At 38.7% G+C, this 13044-nt stretch overlaps 1 protein-coding gene across 7 annotated transcripts in view; it reads right to left on the bottom strand.

Moving 5' to 3' along the window:
* LOC101000074 (serine/threonine-protein kinase TNNI3K) overlaps window positions 1–13044 on the bottom strand; it is a 309317-nt gene that overhangs the window by 46491 nt on the left and 249782 nt on the right. For 5 of the 7 annotated variants that reach the window (XM_021943016.2, XM_017962538.3, XM_017962532.3 and 2 more), the window contains 4 exons: window positions 8870–8929; window positions 5520–5689; window positions 2529–2589; window positions 490–605 (listed from right to left, as the gene is read on the bottom strand). The exons of 1 other annotated variant lie outside the window; for it this stretch is intronic. In XM_021943016.2, coding sequence (XP_021798708.1) covers window positions 490–605; window positions 2529–2589; window positions 5520–5689; window positions 8870–8929 — 407 coding nt within the window. The remainder of the gene's footprint in view (window positions 1–489; window positions 606–2528; window positions 2590–5519; window positions 5690–8869; window positions 8930–13044) is intronic. One more of the 7 variants, XM_017962543.3, reaches the window with a different exon arrangement.

The raw sequence follows: 13044 nt of genomic DNA, 5'->3' as shown, positions 1-13044 counted from the left end.
TTTACATAATAAAGATTATGATGGTAGTAGGTGGGTTAGAGCATGAAGAAGCTGGAACAGGAGAGAAGTTAAAGATGTTGCAAAAGCTAGGAAGCAGAGCGGTCAAGGCTGAATAATGAACTGGGGTTCACCTGTGTGTGTGGGAGAATGTGTGTGTGTGTAGATGTGTGCGTGTGCATGTGTGTGTGTGGGTGCGTGTGTGCATTTATGTGCTGTGAGTTGGAGCCATGGGACTGTAGAAATGACAAGAAGACCCACGGAAAGAAGAAGCAATGTGTGAGAGCATTTATGATGGTCATGAGCAAGGTGCTCATTGTGGTGAGTTGACAAGAAGTTAGGGATGGAGAGAGGATTGAAAGATTGGAAGAAAAGGGAATATTTGAAAGTTTTAGTACAAAAAAGAGTGTAAGAGAGGTGGTAGATGAAAGAGGGGAGTATTTGACCTGGGGTGATGAGGAGGAGACATGGCCACTGCCATCTGGTAAATACCTGCTCCACTGCAGCAAATGGACACGGTCCCCTTGCTGCTTTCCCTTCTTTATTCCTCCTAGGAACATCAGTGTCATGGTGCTATCATCTTCCACAATTGTTGTAACCCAGAAAAACTATGAGTAAATTAAAATTGTATAAGTTATATTCAACTTTTATAAAATGAATTCCATTCTAAGTGCACTAGGCAAGCTTTCTATTTAAAGAAACCTTTGATGGACCCTTTTGTAGTGTGAAAAATTAATCCCAAATGTATCTGTTTTACAGTTCCAAACTCTGGATCCCTGGTTTTCTTCTCTCGGACAGCTAACTAGGTCAAATCATTCTATTTTCAGAGGCCAGCCCCACACAAACACTAATTGGTTTTCACATCTGAAAGGTTGTGTATCAGTTTGTCATTTCTAAATTTACATGATGTAATCCATGTACAAGTTGGGATTTCATACCCTGTGGGAGGAGCAACTGCCACATGCTTAGTTTTCCAAATATATCTAGAGGCACAAAATATTTTAAAAGAGGCAGAACTTCAAGAGCGCCTTTCTCAAGCTCAGATTTTATCAATTTATGGTTTTGGTATGAATTAGGGAATTCCTATTATCTGTGGAGAACATCTCTGACACAATTTTGCACCTCTAAATGTATTTATAAAAGAAAAATAATAATAATTAGAAACAAATACACACACAACCAAAGACCCCATCAAATCAAGCATTACAAAACTCAAACCTATCATCTGTGAACCTCATGACAAAAAATGGAAAAGTAGATGCATCATTTTTCAAGACATTGTTGAGGTGTCCCCGCATCCATACCTTAGTAGGAACTATAGCAAAAACCATGTACAGATTTTTCAAAACCATACTGCTATATTAAAAAATTACATTTTAACTCTGTCACTTGAATTAATTAGGAACTCCAAAGATCAGAAGTTAGTGGTACATTGCAAGGAATTTTGGCAGGGACAATGCACGTAATAAGTCATCAAAATGGTCCCCTTTGGTCACAGATGCTATTTTACCTTGGCTTTGTCTTTCCTCTTTCATTAGCTGCATCCCCTTCTTACAGAATGACTGGCAGGTTAGCATTGTATCATTCTCTTTCAGCATGTTTCTTATACTTGGATGTATATTGGAATCACCTGGGAAACTTTAAAGCATTTTGATGCCTGGGTGTCAACCCCATGGATTTTGGTTTAATTGGTCCTGGGCAATGGTACTTGTAAAAGCTTCCCAGATGATTCTAATGTGCAGTCAAAGTTGAGAACCGCTGTCTCACAAGCTGTTAAACTCATGGCCCTCCTGTACTTAGTCCATCAATTCTTATATCGTTGGGCTCTTTCACTTTAAGCACCTATTGATCGCTGGTCTCACTTCCTCTGCCTTCATATCCACAAGCTGAAAAGTCAGACTTGGGAGAAATAGCCGAAGTTATTCACAGACTGACATCCAGGAGAAACTGGAAGTCCAGCAAATACAAGTATTGGCAAAATATTTCAAGCTTCTGGAACATGCCACCTCCTATTCCAGAGAAACTCAGAAAGCACAGGAGAGTCCTGAGTGAGAATTCCAGCTTCGCTTACTTATTCTCCATTAACTTGGGAAAGTTGCTCACCTTTTCTATGAGCCTCAGTTTCCTCATTTATAAAAATTGGAATACCTACTTCCTAAGGCTGAATTAGATGACTATTTAAAATGTTTAAAATAGTGCCCCGGATGTTCAATAGCGACAGCTATTTAAATGGAAAGAAAAGAGAAAATAGTTAAGACTCGTTTACTGATTACACACCAAGTGAAAAATAGTTACCGTTTATTGATCCAATTTATCTAATTTTTTATTCTTTATCTGCCCAACAAACATTTCTTACTGACTTTATGTCAATCATACTGCTACATACTAAGGATACAGTAATGAATGGAACATACGTAATTTCTATCTTGACACATTTTAAAACTTAGCTAAACGCTTTACCTATTCCTAGAGTTGATTTCAACTAGTGCAAAGATTGAGCTTACTTGGGGAAATGGTACTAACAAACTGACCTTGAATGCACCCTCACAGCAAGTCCTTAGGGAATGCCACGTTGTTAAGAGAAACTTGCACCTAGCAGACAGACAAACCCTTATCAGAGTTCCATAACAGTCAGGAAGGGCCAGAAGGCTATAAAACACTTTATGAGAATATCAAAGGGAGCATGTCAAAAAAGCTGATGGGTTTTTTCACCCAGCATGTAGTTTTTTTTTTTTTTTTAATTAGTAGTGGTATACATCTCTAGATTCTTGAAGGCTAGAGAAGCTCTGTTCCCTCCACCCTTCATTTGCCTACCTGGGACTGCTGCTGTGCCTCCTATTCTGTGTAGCTCTCCATGTATTGTAAATTCTGTGACTTACCTACATTTTTGGAACTATATTCTTTGCTTGGTTCTGCTGGCATCTTTAGATCAAGTACTGTCACTACTATGACAATAGTACCTCTCCTTATAACAACTCTAAGATCTGGTATTATTATCAGTATTTTACATGTGAGATTTAAATAACTTGACAAGGTCATTGAGCTAGCACATGGCAAAGCCAAGATTTAACCTCACATCTGTCTGATTCCACAGCTTATCCTCTTAACCTCTGTCTCAAGTGGACAAACCTCAGGTGATTGTGCTTTAGAAGTATCAAAATCTGGCTGTTCATAGAAATAGTTTTAAAAGCCACAAGTAGAGAATAAGAACAGCAGATAGAACTGGAAGATGATGATGTGACCAAATCTAACGTAGTCTTGGCCTATGGGCGCTTTTGAAATTATGTGAGAGACTAAAATCCAATAAAAATGGTGTCCAGTTTATGTGGTTATAAATCAAACCTACTGATACTTAATTTCATGACATCCTATAGATTAAAGACTTTATGAATAAGAGTCCCATCTCTTCATAGCTGCAGCTGTAACTCTTTTGTCAGATCAGGAATATAATAACTACAGCTAAAAAAGCAACAATTGCAATTTGTAGATTGTATAGAAACCCTTGCTAACTCCAGATAATCTTTTCCCACTTAAGAACCTTTACTCTGATAATGGAGTGTATGAGTGTGTCTGTATATGTAGGTGTGGGTGTGAGTGTGCATGTGTAACTGAGCCATGTGCAAATGCTTTGGTTCTCATGTGGATGGAGACAGATTTTAAACTAGTCTTTTCTGGTCTTCCATGGGTTGGAAAGTATGCGCTCTATAGGGTATCTATGAAGCTCACAGCGACTGCCTTCTTTGCTCCCCACCTAGAATGGGGGCCCCTGACAGCCATGTTTATATTAATGAAATATGATCCCATTCCCACTCCAGCTACCCATGCCTTTTGCCATATGGCTTTGCAGTTCTTCCCACTAAAAACCAAGTATATTTTTCTTCCTGTTGATGTTGAAGTCAGCTGTGAAACTTGCCAATGGAATGTTGTCAGAGGATATAACTTGAGCAAAGGCTTTAAATATGCATGTAAACTTGGGCTTGTCCTCTTGAGTTACTAGCCTTTGTCTATGAGAAGAATATACCACAGGTAGTACATTTTTCTATGTAGGTGTCCAAGGAGGGTGAGAGACACAAAGAACAGACCTGAACACAACCTGTAGTTCAGAGTTAAGCTCATCCAAAATGAGCCCACAAACAAGTGAGCAAGAAATTAATGCTTATGATTGCACACCCCTGAATTCTGGGATGGGTTATTATACAGAATTATTATAGCATTATATGACAGATACATTTCTCCTTGAAACTTAACATTTAAGCTGAGAGACAAAGAGACTATCTATTGGGCACTGGGCCATGTAAATGGCAGAACTAGCTATGAAAGAATGTTGATTTCTTTTTCTCTTTTTCTGACTTACCTTTTTGCTTAATCTTTTTGTTTTTGCTTCCTTTTTCATTGAGGTAAAGTTCACACAGCATAGAAATAACCATTTTAAAACTAGCAATTCAGTGGTATTTAGTACATTCACAGTTTTAAGACCACCCCTTCTAATTCCAAAATCTTTTCATCAGCCCCAGATAAAACTGGATGACAATTAAGCAGTTACTCCCAATTTCTCCCTCCTACCTATCCCCTGGAAGCAGCCATCTGCTTTTTGTTTTTATACATTTGCCTATTGCTATGGACTGGAGTGTGACCCTCCTCAAATTCATATGTTGAAATCTTAACCTCCCATGTGACTGCATTGGAGAGAAGGCCTTTAAGGAGATAATTAAGGTTAAATGAAGTCATAAATGTAAAGCAAGCCCTGATCCAGTAGAGTTGGTGCCCTTATAAGAAGATGAAGAGACACTAGAGCTCTGCCTGCTGTGTAAGGACAGAGAAAAAAGATGGATTTCTAGAAAACAGGAAGAGAACCCCCACTGGAACCATGCTGAACCTGATCTTGGACTTCCAGCTTTCAGACTGTGGAAGTAAATTTCTGTTGTTTTATGTACCCAGTATATGGTATTTTGTTGTGACAACCTGTTTTATCAACGTGTTCATTGGTTGATGGACATTTGGGTTATTTCCACCTTTTGGTTTTTATAAATATTGCTCTATAAACATTTGAATACAAGTATTTTTTAAGTACCCATTTTCAATTTCAGGGTATATTCCTAGGAATGGAATTTCCTGGGAAATGGATCATAAGGTAATATGGGTCATATGGTAATTCTTAGAACACTGAACTTGTGTTGCTCAGATCCTCAAAGCTGTTTCCTGGTTTCTACACAGGAATTCTTGCTTGGATGTCATAAAATAGCCTCAGAATACTTTTAATAAATCCCTTTTGTTGCTCTAAAATAGACGTGTCTTACTTCAGCTAGGTTAATACCTGATACTTGAAACTAGAGGACCTAGGCTAACAGATAATAAAATTTCTAATTTTTAGTCATAATGTAAGAGAAATGGGCTGAAAACTCCTCTTTCAAAGTTTTTCAGAGGGGTGATCAAACCCTGTGATAGGAATCAAATCAGTTGACTATCTTGATAAGATTCTGAAATAAGACTTTACTGTGAGATTTGCTTATATTACCACTCACCTTTGGGACAAAGCAGCATAGGACCTTGCATTTAGAGCATATTCCAATTCGAAACGACTTCTTAAAGCTGCCACATGACTCCGGCCAGGTCCTCCCCGGCTCACCAGGCAATCAGAAGAAGAAGAAGGTGAGAGAGAGCCACTGCTGTTACTTGATGCAGGAGACATCAGCTGAGTGGAGGAGGGGTAATTTTAATTGTTTAATACTTCCAACAGGTGTGAAGACATAACATAAAATACGGATTTAACTTTCTATTCCAAGGTTTCCCATATTTTAATTTCTATTCACTCAGCTTGCTTCTGGCTTTTCCTTTCAGGAAAAAAATCTAATGGCAACATCTGGCTAGCTTAATTTACTTTTTTGACTCAGTTCTGTGCTGAGAGCTGGCCTGTTAAATTTATGCTCATCTTTCTAAAAACAGTAGGCCCAAGTCAGATTCATAAAATATATTTAGAAGGTTATTATTCAATGATCAAAAGATTCTTCACATTTTTCACTATGGCAATAAGATTTATGGCAGAGTTCCTTTAAATCATAGCTAAAATTTTTCACTTTACATGAAATTATTCCCTTCACATAAAATGAATTTACACACTTTTCTAAGAATACATCAATTTTATAAGATGAAAAATGCTTGAATGTGTGGCAAGTGTTTTCCCAGATTGAACAGACCACTCTCTTTGCCACATGATAGTTCTTCAGATGTTTAAAAACACCTGTTGGACTTGGCTGGGTGCGGTGGCTCATGCCTGTAATCCCAGCACTTTGGGAGGCTGAGGCGAGCGGATCACAAGGTCAAGAGATAGAGACCACCCTGGCCAACATGGTGAAACCCAGTCTCTAATAAAAATACAAAAATTAGCTGGGCGTGGTGGTGCACGCCTGTAGTCCCAGCTACTCAGGAGGCTGAGGCAGGAAAATTGCTTGAACCTGGGAGTTGGAGTTTGTGGTGATCTGAGATTACGCCACTGCACTCCAGCCTGGTGACAGAGCGAGATTCCATCTAAAAAAAAAAAAAAAAAGAAAGGAAGGAAGGAAGGAAGGAAGGAAGGAAGGAAGGAAGGAAGGAAGGAAGGAAAAACAAACAAAAAAACCTGTTGGACTCATCCTAATTTCCTCTTTTCTGTGATAAGCGTCACTAGTTCCTTCAACTGGTTTTCATGTTACATGATTTTCAACTTATTCAGCACTCAAATCTCTCTCTCCTAAAATGTGTATCCCTGTTTAAATAGTTGAAATTATTCTTTTAAAAGGTTCAGGGTCACAACTGGGTACCACTTGGCCATTTCAGAACAAGAATAATCATATCTTTTATTTTACTACAAGGTAGTCACTTTATATTCTAACTCCCAATGAGCTTATTATCCTCTAGCATTCATGATGCTCCTAAGCCATGTCTCTACCATTTGATACTTTTATTATTTTTTCTTTAGCTCTGCTGCAGGACATTGTATTTATATGTATTCCTGTTAAAATTATTCTTGTTAGACATGTCCTGTTACTTCATCCTCCAAGATCTAGAGTCTTGCTTTCAAATATTTTCTGTCCTTCTTAACTTGATTATATCTGCACATGGGATGAGTAGCTCCCTCTTGGCCTTGATCTAAACCATTGACTGAAAAGTTGAAGAATAGAGAGGATAAATTCTTATGAAACTGCACAAGTCAAGCCTCTTTAGGCTGACTCTGGTCCATTAATTAGTGCAACTCAGTCCAGCAAACTGTCTTAGCATATAGCTCATTCATCTTCTCCCTTGGGGAGAGACTATAAATAAGAGGCTTGATCAATATATTACAATAAGACAAGCTAGCTTAGTAGATCCTATCATGGTTCCTGTTTCTGGAATCCACCTCCAGATGTGTCTATCCCATTAGGCTCAAAGCAAACTTGCTCAAACTCTAAGTTTCAAAATGAGAGGATATTTTAAATTCAAGTCTTGAAGGTGTCTCTTAATATCCAAGGCTTCTGGCAGATGCTTTTGTCCACAGGGGCTGCTGAAACCCCACCAAATATGTGACTACTTCTCCCCACTTTGTGTAAGTCCCAGGACTGAAGAACAGAAGGGAAAGAGGACCTTAGAGACCTACACAAAAGTTTTCTTTGGAAATTCCAGCAAAGAATCATGAGACAGAGACACTCACTGCAGGCTGTAACTGCGAATCATTTTCCAATAGACTAGGTCCAATGACTCTTAGTTGAGTTTTTTTTTTGTTTTTTGTTTTTTGTTTTTTTAGAAAAAACCCTACTTTTCTTGATGGTTCCACTTTGAGACTTAGTGGTGCAATCTCAGGTTGATGCTATTTCTCTCTATTCTTGCCCCTTCCCTGCATATGCAGATTCATATGTCATCCTCTATGTGTGATGTATGTCTTCCTCCACCAGTAGTACTTATTTGCATTTGAGAATATATTATTTTTGAATTAGTGTGAATGTTTCAGCTCCCTCACCTATTTTGAAATGCATCTCTTGACCAGGTGTATAGAAAATTAAGGCAATTATAGAGAAAATTAAAGCAAACAGCTTTAATAAGGAAAGAAAATTCCATTAGCCTGATTACCAACATATATCACATTAAGCAACATATATGTGGTGTGAAAGCAATGCCCCCTAATTAATGAACATATTTTATTGATAATTCTTCTTTTCGCATTGAATGTAAATGAACAATGTCTTACACATCTCTGTATGAAGAAACTTTTGCATAAAATTGATTAAATAATTACCTTCTAATGTATTTGTTATACTTTCCAATTTTCACTCATCAGTTTTTTAAGCTGAGCATGACTGTGTCCATTTGCCTGCCCTATTATATGTTGGAAGGGCTTCAATTCACTCTGATTTTGCCTTTATCCCTGTAGGCACAGCTAATTCTGCTCCACCCTAGGAATTTAATGAATAGGGTAAATACGGATGGAGTTATGGGTCCTCATACTAACTTTCCATAAGTACCATCTCACCTGCATTCCCTGACAGCCTTGGATATTCAGGGCTTTTTTATGGACATATTTCAGAAGCTAAAGTTTTTACCTCGGCCGGGCGCGGTGGCTCAAGCCTGTAATCCCAGCACTTTGGGAGGCCGAGACGGGTGGATCACGAGGTCAGGAGATCGAGACCACCCTGGCTAACACGGTGAAACCCCGTCTCTACTAAAAAATACAAAAAACTAGCCGGGCGAGGTGGCGGGCGCCTGTAGTCCCAGCTACTCGGGAGGCTGAGACAGGAGAATGGCGGGAACCCGGGAGGCGGAGCTTGCAGTGAGCTGAGATCCGGCCACAGCACTCCAGCCTGGGCAACAGCGTGAGACTCCGTCTCAAAAAAAAAAAAAAAAAAAAAAAAAAAAAAGTTTTTACCTCAATGTTGCAGAGACACTCTTCTAACTTCGTGACAACTTCAGAAAACTCGGGTCTTCCCTGTAAATAGAAAAAAGAACTTTTTTTTTCCCTTAAGAATAAAAGGAAGGAGACTCTCTTTGGATTTTAAAGTTGGGTATTAGCATTTGTAAAGAATGAGATTAACAATAAAGTATATTTTTATTTAAAATACACTTTTATTGAAGTGTTAATTGAATGTTCATTTGCTGTTCATGGAGGGATGTTGAGTCTCCCTCTGATAAGAGTTTTAAGTCAGAATTTGCAACTACATTCAGATAATGAAATAGTGGAAAAGCTTTAATTAGCTTTGCATGTTTTTAAATGGCAGGTTTCCTCTTCAAAATGAAAGAATAATAGCGAATACTAAAAACTATTAACTATCTCAGTGCCTTGTAATATACCGCACACTATGTATAAAAAGAACTGCTAAAGTAGATTTATAATGAACTTCACTTTTGAAAAGATCATCTCAGATTCAAAACTAAGATGATGATAGAAACCTCAGGAGTATGCCTTACTTTAGGGTTTATCTTTAGTTTTTATCTTCAGACAGTGCTATTAAAGATATTGCCCATTATTAACCTCTGTGTCAGATGAGTTTGGTTAAAAAAAAGTTTATTCCAAATATATTTCAAGCTTTGTTCCAGTTGCAAGAGATAAAAATGTTTATTGGAAAAATTCTTGGAATTTTAGAAAATGTTGACCTCTTTTGAGAAAATTGTCTTCTTTCGTCAGATCCTAAAACCATACATCCTATCATTTCTCCCTTTATGAAACTTTCACTGCCAGGAGGGGGAGAGCCCAATTTAACATTCAGGTGTAGTAACCAACTAATTTAGATTCTTAGTAGAACAATTTCTCCCTTACTCTCTAGCCCACCCCTGAGAACATTGCTTCCCTTATAAGCTGTTTCCTCTCACATACTCCTTGTATCTGTAGGTTGGTGGGGGCAGTGGGAGCAGTGGGAGCAGTAGGGTGAACAAAATCCTGTGTCTTCCTTGCTGTCACTGCTACTTCCAAATGGTTTCTCTCCTAAACACCACCAGCTTGTCAGGCTACATGACCAGCTTGTCAGGCTATACCACCAGAGTCTAGCTACACCCCCTCATTCTTTGGGGATTTAAAAAACTGGCTGACTTCATATTCTCTATCACTACTCTTTGTACTTTTATTATCCATGCAAATGATCATTAAAATAGCCTGACCTCTGGGTTCCTTTGCCTACTCTTCTCCAATGAGCTTGTCCTCCAAACTCCTTTAGTCACTCAGCCCCTTAGTTATACCCTAGACCCTGTCATGACCAATGCCTGCACCCCTCCATGCTCTTTAACCTCTCAATCTTTATCAGACAACTCTCTGAGCTGTCTCCTTTCTTTCTAGCTCACTTTTTCTAGAAACCCGACTCCAACAATCTTGGATCACACTGGTAATTGGAAGCCATTTTACCACTTAAACAAAACAAAACAAAACAAAACAAAACAAGAGCTTTATATTACGAGCATTTCCAAATATGTCCTAAAGTAGATACTCTTCTATCTACCTACCTACCCATCTGTCGATCTTTTTCCTTACTTGTTGTTTTGCTCATTTCATCATCTTTTCACTGTCACTCACTTTCCCTTTACCTATCTTACATTTCATCAACATTTATCATTAGATTCACTTCCAACTATCACTCCCTTCCACACATCCTCAACTCTCTGGCTTCATCTTGCATTTTGTACACTACTGAAAGAATCCTAACCATTATTGAATCAATTCTGCCTGTCTCATTTCAAAATCTTGACCCTCTAACCTCCCATAGACTGTCAGTACTGCTCAGAGAGCCTATTACATATTTCTAGCCCATTAACTCTCTCATACTCCAGATGACTATTTTGTACCTTCTCTCTCCTCAAACCTCTAGCTCCCACTACTACATTGACCTACTCGCCTATGACCTACATAATTTGCCCTCACTTTTGTTTCTATGGATGAACTTCGCCTAATTCTGAGGCCAACTCCTTCACTTGTGTGCTCCAGCAATAATTCTCTCATCTCTTTTTTTTTTTTTTTTTGCATCGTTCATGTTCCTTCTTTATTGTTTAATCTCCACCAGCATACAGACATACTATACATTCTCCTATCTTAAAAGCAAACAGCAAAATAAAACCCTTAACTTCTCTTCTTCAAGCTACTGTTTCATTGCTGTTTACCTTTACAGCAAAAATGTTCTAGAGTTATCTAAATTTGTGGTCCTAGTTCCCCTTCTCCCATTTGCAATCCATCCTAATCAAGCTTTCTCCTACAACACTGCTGAAACTGCCCTTGCCAAGGTTACAAAGATCTCCTCGTTGCTAAATTCAGTGGTTACATCTCAGTGGTCATCTCACTTGGCATAGCATTGAATACAAGCAACAATTCCTTTGTCCCTGAAACACGTTTTTCAATTGGCTTTGAGGACACCATTTTCTTATTTTTTTTCTGTGCTCATTGGCTTCTTCTTAGCCTCCCTTTTTGGTTTCATCTCTCTTTCTTATCTTTAAGCTTTTCATCACTCCAAGACTCAGTCTTTGAGTCTCTTTACTCTTTAGAATTAATTTGTTGAGGAGCTAATTCAGCCTCATGCCTTTTAAAAAACAACTCCCAGCTGGCCGGTTAGCTCAGTTGGTTAGAGCGTGGTGCTGATAAAAAACAACTCCCAGATTTCTATCTCTAGCCCAGTACTTTCTCCTGAACTCTAAACTCATACATGCAATTAATTATATCTATAGCTTTTCCCATTTCAGTAAATGGAAACTCCATCCTTCTACTTGCAGAGGCAACAACAACAACAAAAAAGTGATGATCTTTGACTACTCTCTTTATCATTCTTGCCTCTAATATACCAGCAAATTATATTGATCTTACCAGTCAGAATCTGAATGATCAAGTAACTTATATTAGATCAACCCTCCTACAGAAAACAACTAGAAACTCTGGACAAAATGTAAACGGCCGCTACCTGAAGGCACTGGAAAGTTAATAAAAGCAAGTAGATCCTGGAGGAGAGTGAGTCACTTAGAAGAAAGGAATTAGTATGTTTCCCACCTCTCTCTCTCTCTCTCTCTCTCTCTCTCTCTCTCTCTCTCGTATTTAGCCTGGGGGTAGACCACTTCTGCATTTTAGGAAACAGTTAAAATTCTGATAGTTTGCTTGTTTGAAGGACCAGAGGACAGAATTCAGGGCAACTGGAGTGTATTATTTATTGTTTTGTAACAAATTACCATAAACCTAGTGATTTAAAACAATGTTCATTTATTATCTGTTTCCATCGGTAAGGAGTACAGTATAGATTAGCCGGGTTCTTTGCTCAGAGATTCACTAGGCTGAAATCAGGGAGTCAGCAGGAACTGTGATTCTCATCTGAGGCTCAAGGCCTCTTTTAAGCTCATCGGTTGTTGGCAGAACTCATTTCTTTGTGGTTGTATGACACATGTCTGTTTTCTTGCCATCTGTTGCCCAGAAATGACTCTCAAATTCTAGAGGATACCTACAGCTGCTTGCCACATAGGCAGTTCACAACATGGCTGTTTGCTTTTTTCCTGACTGGCAAGGGCACATGCTTGACTTCCTACTCTGTGACCAGCTGTAAAACTGGTCACAGAGTGACCAGTTTTGAAGAGCTCACCCAATTAGGTCAGACCCACTTGGGATAATCTTCCTTTGGTTATATGATGAAACATAATCATGGGAGTAATATCTCATCATATTCACAGGTTCTGCCCACACTGAAGGGGAGGATATTCTACATGGCATGTACACCAGGGGAAAGGAATCTTACAGGCCATCTTAGAATCCTGCTTATTACAAATATGCAGTAGAAAATGAGAGGAGATCCTGGAAAAAGCCCTGGAATCTGTGTGTAAATTATACCTAAATCTCTGGTTGGCCCCTGAACCACACATGCATGAGGCACACTAACCAGTCAGGTAGGGCTAAAATAAATGAACTGAGATTAGATCTGCTGCCCCATGCAGGGCATTGTTCCTACTGTTTTCTCAGACTGAAATTATCTAATGCTTATTCTCTGCCCATGGAAATTCACTGCACTCTGCAAAGCCCAACTCACAAGCTACATCCTTCTTAAAGCATCCACATTATTCCACAACATAATTATTCACTTGCATCTAGAT

This window comes from Papio anubis, chromosome 1 (assembly GCF_008728515.1).
Source record: "Papio anubis isolate 15944 chromosome 1, Panubis1.0, whole genome shotgun sequence".
Classification (NCBI taxonomy): domain Eukaryota; kingdom Metazoa; phylum Chordata; class Mammalia; order Primates; family Cercopithecidae; genus Papio; species Papio anubis.
Note: the sequence above shows the minus strand (reverse complement) of the source record. Positions and strands in the feature narration are given on the sequence as shown.